This window comes from Epinephelus fuscoguttatus, linkage group LG17 (genome assembly GCF_011397635.1).
Source record: "Epinephelus fuscoguttatus linkage group LG17, E.fuscoguttatus.final_Chr_v1".
NCBI classification, from domain to species: domain Eukaryota; kingdom Metazoa; phylum Chordata; class Actinopteri; order Perciformes; family Serranidae; genus Epinephelus; species Epinephelus fuscoguttatus.
The window spans coordinates 14,957,325-14,977,320 of record NC_064768.1 but is presented as its reverse complement, the minus strand read 5'-3'; the positions used below and the strand labels follow the sequence as shown (position 1 = coordinate 14,977,320).

The 19,996-nt window shown below is 40.1% G+C and overlaps 2 protein-coding genes across 3 annotated transcripts; both read right to left on the bottom strand.

Annotated features, from left to right (window-relative positions):
- Positions 1–719: 719 nt before the first annotated feature.
- LOC125904372 (trypsin-2-like) lies at positions 720–4,188 on the bottom strand. Its single transcript, XM_049601724.1, has 6 exons — positions 4,162–4,188; positions 3,720–3,940; positions 3,370–3,626; positions 3,098–3,234; positions 1,506–1,607; positions 720–954 (listed from the first exon to the last, which is right to left on the bottom strand). The coding sequence occupies exons 1-6, from the start codon at positions 4,186–4,188 to the stop codon at positions 907–909; spliced, it is 792 nt and encodes a 263-aa protein (XP_049457681.1). The 3' UTR covers positions 720–906.
- Positions 4,189–4,803: 615 nt separating this feature from the next.
- On the bottom strand, positions 4,804–19,468 carry lipea (lipase, hormone-sensitive a). Of its 2 annotated transcripts, XM_049602229.1 has the most exons (11): positions 19,368–19,468; positions 16,119–16,366; positions 13,525–13,809; positions 13,185–13,275; positions 12,936–13,081; positions 12,651–12,836; positions 11,985–12,137; positions 11,612–11,756; positions 10,374–10,601; positions 7,851–8,242; positions 4,804–7,479 (listed from the first exon to the last, which is right to left on the bottom strand). In XM_049602229.1, the coding sequence occupies exons 1-11, from the start codon at positions 19,375–19,377 to the stop codon at positions 7,207–7,209; spliced, it is 2,157 nt and encodes a 718-aa protein (XP_049458186.1). In that variant the 5' UTR covers positions 19,378–19,468; the 3' UTR covers positions 4,804–7,206. The 2 variants fall into 2 exon arrangements, with proteins under 2 accessions (XP_049458186.1, XP_049458187.1); XM_049602230.1 differs by lacking the exon at positions 19,368–19,468 and having other exon boundaries at positions 13,525–13,732; positions 16,119–16,307.
- Positions 19,469–19,996: the final 528 nt, after the last annotated feature.

The window sequence follows — 19,996 nt, the reverse complement described above, 5'->3', positions numbered from 1 at the left end:
GTAAAGATGTCATTTTAGGGACGGGAACCTAAACCTTGTGAATATGTAAAAAATAAATCCTTAAATCAGTGTATTTAGAGGACCTGGATCCTTATATCCAGAAACCACGTATGATTTATTTCTTTGCTGCCTGTTTGTCAAATTCATGCGAAACGGCTTTAGATTTATGGATGTAATCTGTTTTATGAATCCACGCAATTGTTCCATTCGTTTCTGTTCATCCATCCGTTTCTTAACACTTTTTATCACTGCGTCATCAATCCATCATGGTAAGCATTAAATCTGCATTCACTTTGTTGTTGTGAGGTGATGCTGTTAAAGTGAATGAATTACATAACTAAAAAAAGGCCAGTTTCAAGAGTGTGCTAATAGATTCCCATACCATACAGAAAGAATTAGAACAATAGGTGTCTGGAACAGTAGGAAACAAATGAGATTTCTATAATATAAAATAATGTTAGCTTTGATGTAACGTATATATGATTTGTTGTAAATTGGCTAAACATGTAAAACCTGGTAAGGCTGCTTAAAGGAGACAGAAAAGAGGTTAGTTTTGTTGTAAACTGGTGTGACCTCAAAGTAATGAGCTTTATGTTATCATTTTTATTATAACTTTTTAAAACTTTAACTGGGGTAGTTCAATGCTTTCCTCTTCAGGAACTCCCACTACACACACTGTTATAGTAAAAGACTGATATAAAAAAAAATCCAAAGACAGATTAAAGTTGTTACTCATGATAATATTTTACTGTCATTGTTAAAACACAATCCACAGACAGTCAAAGAAGTCGTGAACTGGTTAATAAAGCTGTATAAATATTGTCCTCATGTAATAAAGAGTCAGTGAGTTAACATGAAATGAACAGCAGCGGCAGACAGATTTGATCTCTCCTCTACAGACGGACTTCAGTGAGAGGCCATAGTGGAGTGGATCCAGTCAGTGAACTGGCAGACCTGTGGAGAATAATTTAATATCGCAAATGAGATGAGATTCACCTGGTGTGGTTTAGAAATTATTGTGACACATGCAAGAAGAGTGTTGGAAGTCAGAGAGGACACATTGGCTACTTTAGGATGTTGCTCACGGATAAACGTTTATATATAAATCAGGTATAATTAAGGTCAAAGATTTGAAGATACTTTCCTCAGATATTAAATTTTGAGTCAAAATTACCTTCAGGTATGACTCATTATGACACAACAGAGCTGAGCTTTGCAAAGGTTAGTTATCAATTAAGGCTCTCACTGCAGTACAGGAGTTTAAAGTTCAGTTTAAATAATGGCATATAACCATCTGAACAACAATTCAATACATGATTCATTTCACAAAGCATGAGACAAACTCACAAAATCCTCAAGAGATGGCAGTAAATAATGTCACCTTCAGAAGTGTTGTAGTTAGTTCTACTTCTCAAGTAACAAAATGCCTGTGCAGGTTGGATCGTTTTAAATTTATTAAAAGCTGAAGTAGTTAGTTTTTACACAGACAACTTGAGTGCACCCACCTTGGCATAGACACCAGGACGATTCTCTTCAGCGCAGCCCCATCCCCAGGACACTACACCCTGGAGCTCTCCATTACACACCAGAGGGCCGCCAGAATCCCCCTGATGGAGAGAATGAAAAGAAAAAGCACTGTGTTAAACAATCACAACACTATTACAAAAATGTAATGAGAGTAATAGTTATGGTAAAAAGATGTAACAAAAAAGGAAGCAAAAAGATACATATTGAGAGTGATGTTATGTCTTGTTATAATCACAAAATCTATCTGGTTACAGTTTATTTTTGACTGTGCGGACCTCCAAGCTCAAGAATGTATATATGTTGAAATTCAGAGCACCTCCTCCTTCATTTCTTCTTCTGTGGTCTCTACTATAAATCTCTTTCACCCCTTCTTCTTTCCCATGCTGTCTGAGGGAGGTGGGTGCTATTTCCTCTGGTGCTCTGGCCCATTAATGATCCTTATCCGACTCATTATTTCTTGTATTTAATGTCTGTCACAGCCTTTAGACACAGTGATTTCAACACACTGACACTTAAACATAGTTGTTTTGACAGTGAGTGCTGCTAGCTTAAAGCTCACTTCTGTTTTGTGTATTTTATGTGTGTAAGAGCTGGAGCAGGCAGGACAAAGGTTATATAAAGGTTCTGTTTTCAGTTTTGTTCGTCCCATATTTTACTGTATATTAATATGTTATTCCATTGTTAACAATTTGCTGTGGCTGCCCTTCTGTACAATCCCTCTGTGGGAGGGAAACCCAATCACCAAACAAATGTTGGCACTGTACATTTCTGCAAACCATAGATAGATTACATTTGTGCATTATTATGTAGTAAATCCACTGAAACTTTACTTTTATGACATTTCAACAGCACTGTGGTTAACATGGGGTTATGTTTCAGCACAAAAACTTGCATATGGTTTTGCGCTTTTAAATTTGGCTTAAAAACCCTGGATTTGGGGGCACCTACCCGGCATTAAACACAGCGATGTCTCCGTAAAAAAAGACAACCACTTTTCATGGCACTGTCCCGAGGGTAGATTAAAAAAAGTGTGGGGGCTAAAAACAGCTGGAAAAACAGCGTTGGTTTGCTACAACACAACTGGTTTTATTGTTTGTTGGTCTACAACAGCTCCTGATAACAGAATCAGCTTAAATACTACATCATTCTAGAAATGTTGATATGATACCTATTGGATGTGCAAATGTAACATATTCATGGTTTGCAGAAATATACATTGCCAACATTTTCTTGTGGTGACTGGGCTGGGGAGCGGAGCTGGAGTGGGGAGTATAACTGGGCTGGAGGTTCTGTTCCCCATTTTGTTTGTCAGAATGGACTAAGGTGAGCCATAAGGAGATCTCAGTGTCACGGCACGTCTCTCATTTGTCCAATACAATGCAGAAGTCCACCGGTTACATACAGACACATAGGCCTATGTAAGAAGATGAAAACATGACCCCACACAAAGTCTATGAAATTGAATGAAAAAGATGCATTTTGTGACATGTAACTGAATTTAAACAAAAATCTAATTGACCGATTGTCTTATATATATTTGTCTTGTCTATATATTTCTGCTGTCATGTACCTGGCAGGAGTCCTTTCCTCCCTCCAGGAAGCCAGCGCAGAACATAGAGGAGGTGATCCTGTTGGGGTAGGAGCGCTCACAGTCCTCCTGAGGCAGGATGGGCAGATCCAGACAGTGCAGGCATTTCAAACAACCGACTGGATCACACAAACAGAATCAAGAGAGACATTTTAACCGGGCTCATCATCTTGACCCCTGCAGTCTGATCTCTGACCTGTGACACTGATAAAACTCTTCTCAGGTAATACACTCTTCTGTGATCCCAGACTTACAGGGGCTCTGGGTGGCTCCCCATCCAGAGACCAGACACTGGGTGCCTGCGGGGGCACAGCTGCGGGGCAGAGCGATGGGTCTGACGTACTGATTGATCTCCGCTGGCTCAGCAAGTTTGATCAGCATGATGTCATTGTTGATGGTGTAACGGTCGTACTCTGGGTGGGGGATGATGACGGCAGGAGCGATGAACTGCTCGGGGCCATCCTTGTAGCTGATGTGGTGCTCACCCAGACGCAGCTCAATATCCTCACCCCTGAGAGGCGGAGTGGAAACGTGGAGAGAGATGATTAGAATAAAAGTCATTTGAAAGTATGATGCGTTAGGAATAAATCAGTCCTGAACTTACTTATAGCAGTGTGCAGCAGTGACGACCCAGCGGTCATTGATCAGGGTTCCTCCACAGTAGTGCCAGCCGTTGTTGAGTGACACCTGCCAGGGGACGGAATGGTCCCTGCACTCGTAGCCGCCTACGATCTTATCGTCAAAGCCCAGGGCAGCTGTGCAGGTGGCAGCAAGAGAGGAGAAGGCACAGACACAGAACAAGTGTGTGAAATAATCAGAACACTCCTGTCAAATGGTTTTTTGCTTGTTATTTGAATCACATCTAAAGATTCTCATGGTCTGGCAAAGGTCATGACCCTGAAATATTACCATACACTTTGGAAGGTGTGTAAAAATGAGCATACAAAAGAAAACTTCTATTCCAAACTCTTGAGAAAGTCCCTTTTAATCTATCTGGCAAAAGTGCAAAGGCTTTATTTCCACTCAGACTTACCACTGGTGCCCACCAACACGAGAAAAGCAAAGAGCAACATAATGGCTGTGGTTTGGTTCGTCTGCAGACAGGAAGGTAAATCACTTTGCACCTCAAATTTAAAGTGTGTTTGCCCCCACCCCCCATGTTAACATCACTGACAGCTGATAGTGAGGAGGGACCAATAGAAGATGCTGAAGAAGAAACACGTCAAAAACATTACATGGGAACTCCGACAACTGTGACAACAGTGCAAACACTTAAGCCTTCATGAGGAATGGGAAATGTCAAGCTGTGTAAAATAAATTCTATTCAGACGTTACTCTGCCAGTGGGGTTAAGTGTTATAATGTTTGGGTTTGGAATGTGTTGCAGTGTTATTCTACCAGTTATATAACCTGCAATACAAGTTTGTGTACAGTAATAATAGCAGTCGTCTATTCATGAAAACCCAAATAAACATGTGTTTCTACACAACACATGCTAACACAACCACAATATATGAAATGGCTGATTAAATTACATTTCTGATTGTTACACATAATCTTAAGAGGGTCATGAGGTTTATCATATGGCTGCACGGTACAGGTTGTGCTAACAGACGAGGTAACACTCTGCTCAGACCAGTCCTGGTTAATAATAATATGTCCAGAAGCTTCAAATAAGCACAGGCAATCTTTGCAGCTTTGATTTAATTCAAACTTTAAATATAACAACACAGTGTTAAATATTTATATGAACAAATATTAAGAATTAATTTACAGTATAAGAAGTTGCTTTCATAACTCACATCCACATACTGCTGGTAAACACAAGGTAAAGGCCTCTTTATGGATCGGTTGTAAACACTTTACATACTGGATAAACCAGATCATATATTTAATGCAATACTAATAATAACAATAACAATAATATACAGTGCATCTCAATTTTTTTTTCCGTGTGCAAGTACACCTTTAATCCTGATCAGTTTGTGCACTAATGTAGGGAAAGCTTTCTTCATACTCTTCAGCAGCACTTTAAAGTCATAATCTTGAAGATCTGTATTTAAATAAATGTCTGTTAAGTCAGTTCTCAACCTGGGGTCCTTGAGGGAGTTTCAGAGGGTCCCCAGAAAAATGGGGAATAGCTTATTTTCACTATTTAATTCACTACAGAAGTGAGCCCAATGAAAGTAAGAGTCATAACAATGACTATTCTGATTGTAGGTTTCACCTCCTCCACAGTTACCTCCTCAAATGTAGATGACAACTAATCTTATCCAACGAAACAAAATCTTATCAAAAAAGGGTCCATGACCTGATGTGTGTCAATTTAAGGGTCCTTGACATGTAAAAGGTTGACAGCCACAGTGTTAGGTCTCTATCTATTGTTGAATGAGGTAACACAATGGCACGCTGATGAGCGGCCTCACATTTGCAGTAATACGAACTGGGTATTTGTGGTGTCACTCCCAGGAAATTCACAAGGGCCGCATAGTCACTAATAATTCACTCTAGCACACACCAAAACATACACACACTGTGCTGTGGTGACCCTTTCATCTTGCCAGCTGCAGGGCTTGTAAAACAAGCTGATACAAAAGAATTCACCTTTCTGGTTACAAGCTTTCAGGCCTTTACACACCGGGGACATTTCTTTTGTGCAATTATGAGGAATGAAGTCAATTTTTCTGAGATTCTAAACAACGACTTAAGGCATCTGTACTTATGAGGATTAGCAAACAACAACAAGGACACTCTGTAGTCCGAACCGAGATGGCAAACTTCACTGCTCCCTTCAACCTCGACAAAGGCAGCCCATAGAGTGCTGCAGGGACGACGGGTTTTTGTAAGCTGACGAGAAAGTTAGTGTTGCCCTGTTTCCCTCATCAAAAAGTCACTGGGATTTTTCATTGGATTTTGGATTATTGCAGAAAATCAGCTCTGTGGCAAACAAAATTTTATGATACTTTTACATTTTTTTTTCAGCAAGATGATCTTCACAAATGAACTTTTATGATTTTTGAAGTGAAAATGCAATCACTGTTAGGTTAAATAGAACTACAATACAGTTGCATGATTTTTTTTTTTTTAAGATATGTTTTGGGGCATTCAGGCGAGACTGTAAAGCTGCATTCAGTGTGATGTCGCTCTGTAGTCTCATTTAGACACGGTCAATTTTATCACACCTGAAGGCCTAAAATTCACATCAGGCATCTAACCAGAAACCCATTCAAAAAACCACCTGACTTTGAGATGAGGGGTTTTGGGACTCATTCCTGCAGCACTCAATACCAGATACACCCTCTCCGCTCTCACCTTTCACAATAAAAGCTCCAGACATATACACTGTGTCACTCTTTACCAGGAGGAACTCAAATTCACTCAGAGCAACTTGCTTAGAGGAAACTCAATAAATAGCATAGAGTAACTTATAGACTATACAGCAACTTACAGTACAGACCGCAAGACGCTGCTCTGGGTCAACAGATCCTGGCAGTTGTCACATTCCCATTGCTACCGGCAAATATATTCACATCAAAAGCTTTAATTAAACAAGTGTTGCAAATTTGCATCATTGCAGGTATGAATAGTTTTTTTTTTTTCCATCACACCCCTGGGGTGTAAAGGCCTTTAGTCTGCAAACAAACACACTGTAGTTAGCACTTATCTCCACAACTGACCGAAGCAGAGATCTTCAAAATTGTAACTTTAAATTCAAGGCACGACAGCTCCCATTACTGATTAAGAAATTACTGCAAGGGCTGGTTATGGTGAAGTTTCTGTCAGTCTGTAGTATTCTCAATGTGCGTTTGAGCTGAATCTTGAATATGTAAATCTTGTTAGAAAAATACTTATGTTATATCCTCTTTTGTCATAGTGTAGGATGATGTTAAAGCTGGTTATAGAAGGTTTTAGAGGCTCTCTTGATCATTGTCGCCTACAGAAAATGTGCAGCGTCCCTAAGCCTCTTCTAGTTTTACAGTTTTTGTTGTGTTCTCATAATTCTCCCTGACTTGTTTCCTTTTCTATTTATTGCATCTCCCACATCAGGTGTCGTTTTCTTTCATGAGCAACAAAGTCCCATGACACGATAAATCAGCCAGATGGGTTGCTACTCTGACAAGTCTCTTCGCTTCTTTGCTTTGGACGTTTGCGAAGAGCAGGCGTCCCATTTTCTTGCTGAAAAATCTTCCTCATTTGCTCCACACAGATCGATGCAGCAACTTCTGTCTCCTTGGCGAGCTGTGATAGGCTGAGGAAGCCATGAGGCAGGTCCTCCACCACCGTCAGGCTCACAGGCTGGCCCATGTCTCGCAGCTTTTTGGCAAACATCACAGAGTCATCCAGCAAGGCATCCAGAGCAGAGGCCTGTGAGACACATGGACGAATCAGGAGCAAGGACTTAAAAAAACTTCTACTGATATATCTGCAATAAGCTAATATCAGTTAAGTCATTATTATTAGTTACGTTGATCAGCCTATGACGCCAGCACAGATATGTTGTTGTCATTTTATACAAATCTAAAAGCCTGGATCCAGATCTCAGAATTGATGCCCACATCTCAGATTGATTCAGCGATTCAAACTCAATCAATTAAAAGAAAATAGCATCTGATCCTGATTGTCAGGCTAATAATCTTACTTATTGCCCCTATAATTTGATCATGAACTTTGGAAATTTATAAGAAATCTAAACTGTTGCCCGTTCAACCTCCCTCAGTTCCTCTTCCCTCTCTTACCACTATGTGTACAGGCGGCAGGCCTCTCAGCTGGTTGTTGGGAGCCAGCAGGGGTGACACAAATGGGTTCTTTATAATGGGGCATGAAGTTGGGCTAATGACAGCCAGGCACTCAGAGCGCAGAGGCTCAAATCCGTCCGGGTAATCCACCTGACTTCCACAGTTTGGTGTGGAGGTGTGAGTGGATGTCCTCTGAGTTTCATTGCTCTGAGACTTCCTCTGCATCAATGACAGTGAGCGTGCTCCACCTGGAGCCCGCATGGGCTCCAGAAAGGACTGGATCCAGTTGGAGGCTCCCTGGGTGAGATCATTGAGCAGCACAGCAGTGTCTCTGCCCAGAGCGCTCAGACTGCCGCTTCCAAATGCAGGCCGCACCGTCTGACAGTCTACACCTGGAGAGAGATGATGGGATGTTGAGTGAGGGATGAAATGCATCAGAAAAAAGACACCTGAAAGGAAAAAGGTACATCTTGAGGATGTAATTGTGGCTTTTGTATGTTGTAAGTTTTTCTGTTCTTACTGTAGATGTCTCAAGCACAGATGGTTTTAGATGTGCTGTATCAGTTTAATTTTGTCGTTAGTCACAGAGGCAAAGGATAATTTACAGCCTGAATGGGTGAAGATGGTGAAATATCAGTGGCTATGAAAGAGTTTAAAGAAATAAACTGAAAAGAAGAAAGCAGAGTGAAAAATTGAAAACAGTCTCTACTTTAATGTCCTTCAAGGGAGCTCGGCAATAAATCCAGATGATTACTTTCTCCTCCTATACAGTATATACACAGTTCACAAGGCAACGAGATGCTGTCATTACTTGAGCTGTCACCATTCAAGCTGTATTCATACAGAGGCTTCTGGCCCTGTGGTCAAGGAGCTTCTATTTTGTTACTGAACATAATATCTTATTTTATAAAGGATTCATGATTTGAAGAGTGTACAGTATAACAAGTTACTTTTATAGCTACATGGAGCTAGTCATTATGTGAGGGTCACATTATCACGCAATACAGAATAGGGATTGGCTATATAACAGCATATACTGTGAGACGGTAGAAATGTGGCCATCGGTAAAGATTATTCAATACCATTTCTACTCCAGGAGCTAATAAGGGCAGGCTATGTAGCAAATCGGAGACACATTTAATATGAAAACGGTGTGCACTGTTTTGCTACGGTCTCCATGTTTCATTGAAACAGTGTGAATGATGTCCAGCAGGCTTTAAGGTATGTTTTCTTTGGTTTGGTGGCTGTGTGAGAGGTGTCAGCCAATCAGCAGCGACATGCATATAATTCAAATTCAGGTGGATCTTGTGTACATACAGTTTTTGTTTTTATTTCACACTTGCTTTGGCAATGTAAACACATATTTCCCATGCCAATAAAGTCCCTTTGAAGCGAACTGACTAAAACCCCACCTGCAGTGAGGTTGCATAACACGACAGGGTGCTCAACACATCACTGTTCCTGTTTAAATAAACGTTTTGCTACATTTTGTCATGATCTTAAGTTTCTTGTGTGATCTCGTGAATCAAGCTACCTCGCAAAGTAACAGGATTTGAGCAGATATAGAGGAAGAGATTCAAATAGTAAATACAGAAATGTGTAACAGTTGAAATAATTGTTGTCAGGAACCTTAAAGCTCCCACTTTGAAAGACTTCCCTATCATTGAGTCTTTTGTTTTTTACCGAAGTGTTTTCTTGTATGTATAGAAGGTCCAAATGAAATTAGAAAATAAATGTGATGAAGCAGTTATTTAAAACAATTTTTTAGCTGAATTCACGATTACTGTATCACGATATATGCTGTTACCATAATATAAAATTATACATACAGTGATGGAAGATTTTGGCCATAACGGCCACCCCTATTGCAGGACATTTAGACCAAATACAGAAATCTATCCACATTGATTTTTCTGCAAATGTTAAACCACAATCCTATTAACTTGCAGTAGGAAACAAAGCACTCTCTAATTCAAAATGACAGTAGGTTCACTGAGTGCAAATCTCTTGCATTTGATCTCCAACACCTGAGATATGAGTTAAGGAGTCGCTGGCTCCAGGCTATCAATGCATCAAAACTATATATGCTAAACAATGTCTCACCACTCAAACTACTGGTTTGTGTCTCTCTATTCCAGAGAGATATTTCCCTAAATAAAATTTTGTTGTTCTATTCATGTAGCCAAAGAGCTCAGAGACAGACATATCAGACATATCAGAGGTGTCCAGTGTTTACAGCGGTTTATGGTCTGACCTGCCAAACCTGTAAACCAACATGGAACTGCAAAGTCAGATGATGGGCTAACAGAGACTTCATATTTAGCGCAGGAGTGATTATTGGTTTGACAGTCTACATGACAGCAGGTTGTTATTTGTTTTCATCTTCCTTTCCTCCCACATCATGTGGTTTATACACAATCCATCTGAGATTTGTTTTCCGTTCCAGTGGCGCCACAAAGTGCTCTTGTGTTAAATGATCCGTGAAACAGCACACGCCTACAGTAATGCTGTACGCTCACATACCTGCATAGGCATTGACGCACTTTGCGAGAACACCTAGAGGCAACAGCGGGTCGATGAGTGTGAGCAGGCGGGAGGGCGAGGCGTCAGTGGTGAGCAAGGTGGCGGGGTAGGCGGCCATGATGCCGTCGGGGACTCGAATGCCGCTGGTTATAGCCTTCATGGACACAGTGATGCAGAGATTTCCTCCTGCACTGTCACCGGCCAGACAGACCCGCTCTGCTGTGGAGCCTGAGACACACAGACAGAACTTTGAATAATTATGACAATTTCAACTAATTTAATAAAGAACAGAGATTTTATAGCAAGATGTCTGACAAATGTTTTTATCAAAATGAATTTAAATGTGTGCTGAAATTTTAGGATTTCCTGCTTTTCCATGTGTTTAATCAGTGTAAAATGAATGTCCTTAAATTAGGGACAGTTGGTTGGACAAAACAAGCAATCTGAAGATGTTTGGGCATTTGTGACATTTTACAAAGAAAACAATGGCTTAAAACATAATCAATAGATACATATAAAATAAAAATAATCATTAGTTGCAGCTATAATACGATTAAACCTTCAATCCTATCACTTTTTCTACCTTGTCTGCATGTGATAGCATGTGGTAGGCTCAAAAGGCCCTAGACAAATGCAAATCTCTCCATTTACCATATGACGCATTCCCTGTTCTGATAACGCACAGATAACAATTCACATGCCATATTTCAGCACATAATGTGCCCCTCCTCCTGGGGGAAAACCAGTCATGCCACATATGTAACTGGCACATTTTGTACACGTTATCTACATCTGCAAAGAGAATACGAGGACAGTGTATAAATTCTCCAATGCTCTCTGTACAAAAAGCCATCTGCAGAGCTGCTTGTGTGAATATATTAGCACTGACATTTGCATTTACAATCCACACTTTCAGTTATATTTACACACACATTAATTTGCGTATATTGAAAGAAAATCCTCTCATATCAGGGCAGTTGTTTATGCATCTTTACAATTTTATATCTTAGGTTTCTTATCTTTTATTTTAGGGAAAAAAAAGTCTCTTCCTTTAACGAATCCAAGGCAGGTGCCAAAAATCAATTCCCATTCTGATAAATATACAGTTACTGACAATGACTTTATGTTCAATAGATATCGACAGATTTACATATTGATCTGTTAAAATGAAAGTCATGAATTCTCCCTGTTGGTTCACGTTAGTCGTGTGGTGTCTGAGTGTGATGCTGTACACATACCCAGCAGGTGACAGTTGTTCAGAGCCCAGCAGTAGGCGTAGAAACACTCCTCCAGAGCTCTGGGAAAGGGTGCTTCAGGCGACAGAGAGTAGTCCACGGAGAGGACAGGTACGTTCAGCTCCTTTGACCAATTCCGCAGATAATTCTGATCGATAAGAGGGTGGATAGAAAGCAGGATTAATAAATAAATAAATAATGCTTATTGTCATTTCATATATACATTATGAAACACTTTGTGGGATTGAAAGATCTGGTGCTAAATATACTATAAAGGAATTAAGAGTGAAAGCACTTGTATTAACTACATGATAACTTTAAGAGACATCTAAAACAGATTAAGCTACAGCTAACACCAGCAGTGTGCGTGCAGTACCTCATGGGATTTGGAGGTCTGGGCCACAAAGCCACCTCCATGGAAGTGGATGAGCAGCCAGGGGGAGCGAGGCTGCTTCTGTACCCAGGGCAGATGGGCTGCAGAGATCGGGGGAGGATCGGTTCGAGATAAAGCTAGCAGCTCCTCACTCTCCTGAAAAGTAGGACGATAAGTCAAAATGTAATAAATAAGAAAGGACCAAGAAAATAATGATGAAGAAAATAAGAAAATACAGGCAGAGTCTCTGCGGAAAAATACACCGCCACACACTTCTAGTGGTTCATAACTGATTATTGAGAGGGATTGCTTAATTTTATATGAGTATATATATAGTTGTTAATGCATACAATGCCAATACATCAACTGGGGCCTACTTGTACATTAATTTGTACAGTCTTATGTGTTAAATCTCTCGCACAACTGATTGACTGATTGATTGCAAATCTGGAAATTTTTGAGACTTTTTAAAACAAGATATAAAGGGAGATCCCTTTGTCAAAATCAGATTACATATAAGCAGATTTCATCACAGGGTGGACAAAAAGATACAGGAAGTTCATGTACAAACGTCTGAACCTCCTCACAATGGATTAAAGGTCAAATGTCATTGCTCCATCTAGAACTATGTCTGGTCCTCATCACTGTATTAGACCTGCGGAGCCTCACCTGTCCTTCTCGAAGCTCATGTGAGATCAGACGCATGTGGACTGGCCCAGGGCCCCAGTGGGCTATTGGAGGTGACACGGTGGTTGTCAGATTGGGGTCTGAGGCCAGTGGGAGGCTCAGCGTGACAGGAGGCACAGTCAGGGTGAAGTTCACCTGCACTGGGCAAGAGGCTATTCTGTTGAAGCCCTGTGCAGATAAAGACATGCAAGGGATTGAGCAGTTAAAAGATTAAATAGGACTTAAGCTAATTTGAGAGCTTGTGAAAGAGTATTTGACCCTGCCTACTGTTATAAGGCCGGACTCTGTGAGGTTCCAGAAGGACTTCCAGAACTGCATGTCCAGGTTCTGGGTGATGCGTTCAAACTCAGCACCTCGAAGCTCTGGATCGATGACGTATTTCCCTGATGTGAGAAGGGAAAGGGCAGCTAAACCTGGAAGAGGAGGGATGATTTTAAAATGAACACATCTGAAAGACCACAACAGTACCATAACATCATGGACAAAACCAGACAAAGACAAAAGAAGAAGACTAACCAAAGCCAGACTGGTGCTTTCCATATGTCTCTCCATATGAAACCATGCTTATGACAACGGTCTGAAGAAACGGACGTAGAGTTGGCGAGTACTGTGCAAGGAAACAATTGACAGTTATTAATGGGAGCACAAATATAAATCAGAATCTGACAAAATCAGAATACTTAGCAGGTTATTTGGGATATGATGTTTGACTACATATGGTGACTGGACAAGAAGTGTTCAGAATAATCAACAGGCTTGTATCCAAGTTACATGAATCACATTTTGGTGATAAAGCAAGTTTAGAGCGCTAAAAATTGAACAAGTTGTATGAAATAAATAAATTCTACTGGCTGACCTGAAAGCCCAGACAGCGGCCATAGAAACAAGCTTTGTGCATGGAGCTGTACTCCTGCACAAACCTGCTGCTCAGGTCCCCATCCTGCAGGGAATACAGCTGGCCGTAGTCATTGTCATTGATCAGCTGCTGGGCGAGGTGGAGCAGGGCTCGCAGTTGGCACAGAGCGCTGCAGTACGCTTCCATCTCTGAGGCGTTGTGCTCCGCCCTGAAGAAGGCACCGTTGTAATTAGAGGCAATGTAACGACCCTTGTGAATGATGTGCAAAAGGCAAGACAGCAAAACCTGAAAGAAAGAAACAAAAAATTAATGTAGCTTCTGCTGGGAAGATAAAGAGTCTGCATTTAAAAGACAAATCCAATGAAAAGACCAAAACCAGCAATGAATACTGAGTATAGTCTGAGCAGTCAAAGCTTGATATTGTGTAGCTTTCTCTGGCACAGAGCTCCATTGTTGTCCAAAAATTATTAAAAACAAAGAGCCACGCTGAGTGCCACAGACAGGGAGGAGACAAACTGACACATTGTTAGTTTTGGTCTTTTAATGAGATTTTCGTCCAAAAGAGAAACACAGAATAACTCCAGTCTAAAGCCAGGCTCAGACTGTAGGAGTTTTAAAATCCGAACCGATTTTGAAGACGGGCTGCATTAGGGTCCATGTCATTGGTTCGACAGCCCACTGGTTCAACATCCCATTAGTCCGACTGTCCGCGGCGCTGAACGGCTCGTGGTGGGCGTATGGTGCCGTTGGCGACCGGCTTGAGGCGGAGCAGGCTCACGGCTTTTTCATTTTAACCCACACCATGATCTTTTCCTGACCCTAACCAAGTGGTTTTTGTGCCTAAACCTAACCAGACCTTAACCACAGGGCATCATGATGATTTCGGAACAGACTTGAGTCTGAGTTTAATATGGTCGAAACAATGGGCTGTCAAACCAATGGGCAGTTCCCTTGCATTACGCACATAAGGAGAAACTTCATGGATGTTCTGCTCTCTAATCTCAAACATGCACACGCTACATGATTTAAAAAAAAAAAAAAAGGGCACATCACACAAGATATTATCAAGATTATCATACGAGAGGGAGACTGACTGCAACACTCTCTTGGTGTAATGTTAACAATGTTAACAAACCAGTCTGGATGAGAAAATGGTCCACATGGGTTGTGTATTTTTCAGCGAGAACTGGAGGTGAGATTTCAACTGTCATTTTCAACGTCTGTCAACAGAAGTGCGCTAGCAAATGTTAGTCTCACAGGCTAAAATAATTACCACTGCTTGGCAACACTGTCAGTTGCAACACTTCATTTGACAATATGTGCTGACTACAGGACTTGAAGGTGCTGAAAAAAATCAAATTTGACATGTTCAAAAAGATGCTTTGATTTGAAGGAGTAATTTTAATAATATATCAAAAAATTAGATTTTACCTTTAAAATAACTGAATTTGGTGTTTTGATATCTGAGCATTTGATTGTCTACATAGGAAAGGTTCAGTAAAAGATGACCTTTAAATGAGTTGTTTCCTTCAACATGCAACATGTCTGTATCAATTTTACCACGTCTGCAGGTAACAGTTATTGTCATTATTGACTAATCTGCTGATAATTTTCTCAGTTAATCAGTAAACATTTGTCGATACAAAGTCACAAAACAGTGAAAAATGCCCTGTGTAAATTCCAACAGCCAAAGGTGATATCGTCAATTAGTGTTTTACCATACTGACAGTCCAAAAATCCAAAGCTACTCAGTTTATCACAATGTATGACAGAGAAAAGCCTTAAATTCTCACACTGACAAAGCAGGGAACCAGCACATGTTTCTGTCAAATGATCTACAAATTTTTGCAGCTCTATATTTTATTCTACACTGGAGCATGTCTTCACAAAACTGTCAAACTATAAAATGCCTTACATGATAAGTATCAATACTTGTTTTTAACTATTGAGATTCTGAAGAAATGAAAATACAGCATTAAATCACCCACCACAAAATGCATGAAGACGCAGTTAAATGTTTAAGTAATTTTTTTTAAGCAAACATATCTAACATTTGGTAGTTGCCATTTCCCCTGTGTGAATATTTGCTGACTTTTTTATTCTTCTACTATAATAAGCTGAACTGTTTTGAGCTTCGAACTGTTGATCAAAATAATTTGGTGTGTCAGCTTTGGTTTTAACATTACATCATTCAATATATTATGACATAAACCAAATGAATGGTAGATTAACAAAGAAAACAACTGATAACAAAAATAATCTGAAAATTTTATAATGATTTAAATGTTAGATGTAACACCTTTAAAACTCGGGGCGGCCTCTAGCTCAGCAAGTATTCGCCCCATGTAGACTGAGTCCCTTGCAGTAGCCTGGGTTCAATACTGACCTGTGGCCCTTTCCTGTCACTCCCTGGCAATAAGGTAACAAAAGCCCCCCCAGAAATCTTTAAAACACTGCTGTCAACAAACTACAAGCTAAAATCAATCGGTAAACACACTTGTTTTTTTGTGTAACTCAATGTATAAAACAAAACAATCACAGCTTAAATATCAGTAGTGAGTGGAAACTCTTCCACTCAATGGGACGAGTCATACCTTGACCAGGGTGCGGTAGCCATTCCCAGGCGTTTGGGCGTCAAAGTCATAATGATGGAAGACGGTGGTGAAGCTGGCAATCACAGGCTCCAAGGCTCGGCCGTGCTCCTGAATCTGTCTCAAACATGTGACCAGGCGCTTGGCAACAGCACCATACGCCGAATCAGAAGGCCCACACATAATGGCAATGTTTTCTTCACATACTGTCTCCAAGGTTGCGAACACAACCTTGTAATCCATATCTGAGGCTGGGAGAGAGAGAGAGATACAAGAGAATCATTCTTCAACCCCCTTTATATCTGCCTCCGTAGCTAACAACACAGCAAACATGTGATGTGCACTGTAAAGCTTAAAGAGCGTCACCCAAAGAGTCAACACACAGATCTTAATGATCTCATCGCAACACTTATTGCTTTTGATGATTGTAGTGTTGTTATCTGCGTGGTCAAGGGTTGAAGTTCCACTAAAGCTTGAGGACACTTCTTTAAAATAAGGTCAGCTAAGAGTAGCTGAGCGTGATAGCATCAAGCACCGGAGACGATTTTAATCACAACAAAAACCAAGCGATCCAGAAGGGGCATAAACTCTAGGCTTCGGTACATGTGATTCCTCCTTTATGTCGATAAAAACACACAAAAAAGATGTAATGACTTTATGTCTTACTCAAAAAATATTGAAAACTTGTACATCAAGAGTCTGCTCCCTTTCTCAGTAACTGACAAAGACTGAACATGAATAAACACATCATGTGCACTTTTTTAATTTGCATGTACTGCACATACCACCATGCAAATCAGCAAGCCAACAGGGATGAGCTCTACCTCATCTACTTGAACTTGATCAAACCTGGCAGAGAGACTGCATGTATAATATAGAGGCAACGACAGGCTGGGATCAGTGTTTTATTTCCCCATCATTAGGGCTTAAATGGCATCTTTTATATTGAATTTTACTACATCCTTAGAATAACATTAGTCATACATGTTACCAAGTTACATTGAAGCCATTATATTTATGTTCGTGTGAACTCTAAACATGTTATGCAGTGTGGCTTTAAATGCTATAAAAAGTGGAAGATGTCAACTCTGTCAACAGCAGACGTCAGCGTACATAGCCTGGAGCAAAAACTGAAATCAGGACATTATTCATGAACACTGGATGCTTTATTCCATTTTTGTACATGCGTGATTGTATTTTTTTTATTCCTGCTTAACAGTCAGTGTCTCAGTCAGCAGCGTTTTTAGGCTTATGACAACAACAATATGTCAGCCATGTCACTTCATCAGATACTGATCAGGGCTGGGAAATATGGAGAAAATCATATCATAATATTTTTGACAAAACACCTCAACCATTTTGAAGGGTTGTCTATCGGTGCTTTCACAAAATATCTGGGCAATGAGGTTTTTCCTCCTCCTCCTCTTCCTTTATGACCTGCAGATATCTAGACTCATATCACAATATCAATATAATATCGATATAAAACCCACATTTTCATGCCACAAGTATCCACTAGTATGCATTTTAATAATAATAATAATAAATAATAATAATGCTGTAGCCAGGACCAGACACCAACAAGATATCATATAAATGTCTTTAAATGCTCAGTTGTTTTATCTGATAATTGTATCTCCCATGTGATAAATATAAATACTGTGTATACTGTAGCATATCTATCTATCCCTTACTCTTTATTTACATTTATTAACATTTTTTTATATTGATTACATTACTGCTGACTGCAGTTTGTTGTTTCAATACATGTACTGCCCAATCACAATAAAAGTGAGTCATCAATTATCAGTCTAGGTGTCTCAGAAGTCCACTATCAAGTTTCAATTTACAACATTTAAAGGGATAGTTTGGATTGGTACTTATCCATAGATAGTGTATTACATTCAGTAGCAGTCAGTCAGCACGCCCCCAGTTTGGAGAAGCAGGATGGAGTCGGACATGAAAGCTAGGCAATGTACAGCCATCTAAAAAAAACGTTCCACCTAAAAAAAATTTGTATCAGTTGAAGCGTACACTATATTGTGAGATTTTTACTGCTTTACCTTAATGTCAGACAGTGATTTCCAACTGGAAAATTAGGCCCTTAGGCTCTCTTCAAAGCCAGACTCCACTGAGAAAAACAGTGATTTAACATCACTGAACACAGGAGCTGCTGGTCTACTACTATCTCAATCACTTAGTTAGTTTGTTTTGTTGTATGACTTTGGTGTTTCAAAGGGTTAGTTCGGATTCACTAAAGTCACACAATTACGCTAACTAACTAACTGACTGAAGCAGTGGTAGACCAGCAGCTAAAATTACTGGGTTTTTTTTTAACAATGGTGGTTTTAACAAGAGCATTCATGGGGAACAGGCTGTCTGACGGAAAGGTAAAGTGGTAAATACTCTTAATATAGCTTACATTTTAACTGAAATTGATTTTTTTAGGTGGCTGGAATATGTGTTGTTGCTGACCCCATCCACAGCAGTACATTGCTTAGCTTTCATGTCTGACTCCAGCCTGCTTTTCCAGACTGGGGGCGTGCCGACTTACATCTTCTGTAGGCTATGTAATACACAGACTATGGCTAAGTACCACATACAAGCACACAAAAAATCCAAACGATCTCTTTAAACTATAACTACATTGCTAATTAAATTAACGGTTTAGCCCGGTGTCCTTTTTACTTATTCAGTCCATGAGCTTTCAGTTTCTGTTTTGCATAACTCGGGACTTAATAATCATTGTGTTCCGCTGCTGAATCTCACCATTTACCCCAAATAAAAAGGCTGTGCTGTCCTCAAGCAGCTCCTTTGAACCACCGACAGCTGACAACTGACGTAGACCTGTCAACGGGCTCTCCTCTGTCACTGTCCAACACTGATATCAGTTTGCACCACAGATATCCGCTTCTCATTTTGTTAAAACGCATCTCTCTCCAAGGATTAAGAGCGTTTTCAGCCTTGTTTCGCTAGCTTGTCTCCATTCCTCCACACAACCATTCCCACTGTAACAGCTACCGAGCACCGGTTAGCTACCGGTGACAACTTCACCCACAACACCACAAGTTGGAGGACTTTAAACTGTCGACCACTCTGTTGCTTCCCGTTTTAACAGCGACGTAACAACGTTAAAAACACAACGACATTGTTTAATATTAGTCGCTGACATCCAGTGCCGCCATAAAACGCTTTAAATGTACCAAACAAGACAAATATGTGTACATGTATGTGTTTCATGACTTCACTCACCGAGCCGCATCCTCTTCCTTGATGTTTGTGTCAGACCGCCCGCAGAATGCTGGGTAACGTCATGTGGGCAAGGCGCGAGGCGCTGCGTGTGCACCGGCGAGGCTGTTAGCATGATGAATCAACAGGTAAGCTAGCACAGTGACAAGGAAGAAACAATGGTGGAAGGTAAGTATATTTACTCGACTCAAGTACAATTTGAAGTAATCAGACTTTACTTGAGTATTTTCTTTTCATTATACCTCATCTCCACCACTTTTTTGTTTTTACTTCACAACATTAATCTGACAGTTTAAGTTACAACTAACTTTACAAATTCAGATATTTTTGCGCACAAAACAAATGAAGTGTATATGTAAGGTTAAATTATAAATTAACTACACAACAGTATATACAGTTGATGTCCTGTAAATAAGTAGACCCACGTTTGCTCAAGTATTACACCAAAGTATTGTACAGTTAGGAAGTTCCCAAAAAAAAGAAGAGTCACTGTTGCTAAGTAACCAAGTACATTTACTCAACTCAGGTACACTTTTGAGGTACTTGTCCTTGAGTGTTTTCTTTACATTATACCCCAACTCCACCACATTTCAGAGGGAAATACTGTAATTTTTATTTCAATAAAGACATCT

Bases quoted from the DNA above. Each gene is read 5' to 3' on its own strand.
- lipea (XM_049602229.1), bottom strand. The intron at 13,082-13,184 runs GTTAGTCTTCTT...CTCCTCTTCCAG, and splicing joins AAAGCACCAGTCTGGCTTTG to GTTTAGCTGCCCTTTCCCTT. The intron at 12,837-12,935 runs GTAGGCAGGGTC...TTATCTGCACAG, and splicing joins CAGAGTCCGGCCTTATAACA to GGCTTCAACAGAATAGCCTC.
- LOC125904372 (XM_049601724.1), bottom strand. From the start codon at position 4,188: ATGTTGCTCTTTGCTTTTCTCGTGTTG. The intron at 3,941-4,161 runs GTGGGCACCAGT...ACCATTTGACAG, and splicing joins TCTTTGCTTTTCTCGTGTTG to GAGTGTTCTGATTATTTCAC. The intron at 3,627-3,719 runs GTAAGTTCAGGA...TCCGCCTCTCAG, and splicing joins ACTGCTGCACACTGCTATAA to GGGTGAGGATATTGAGCTGC.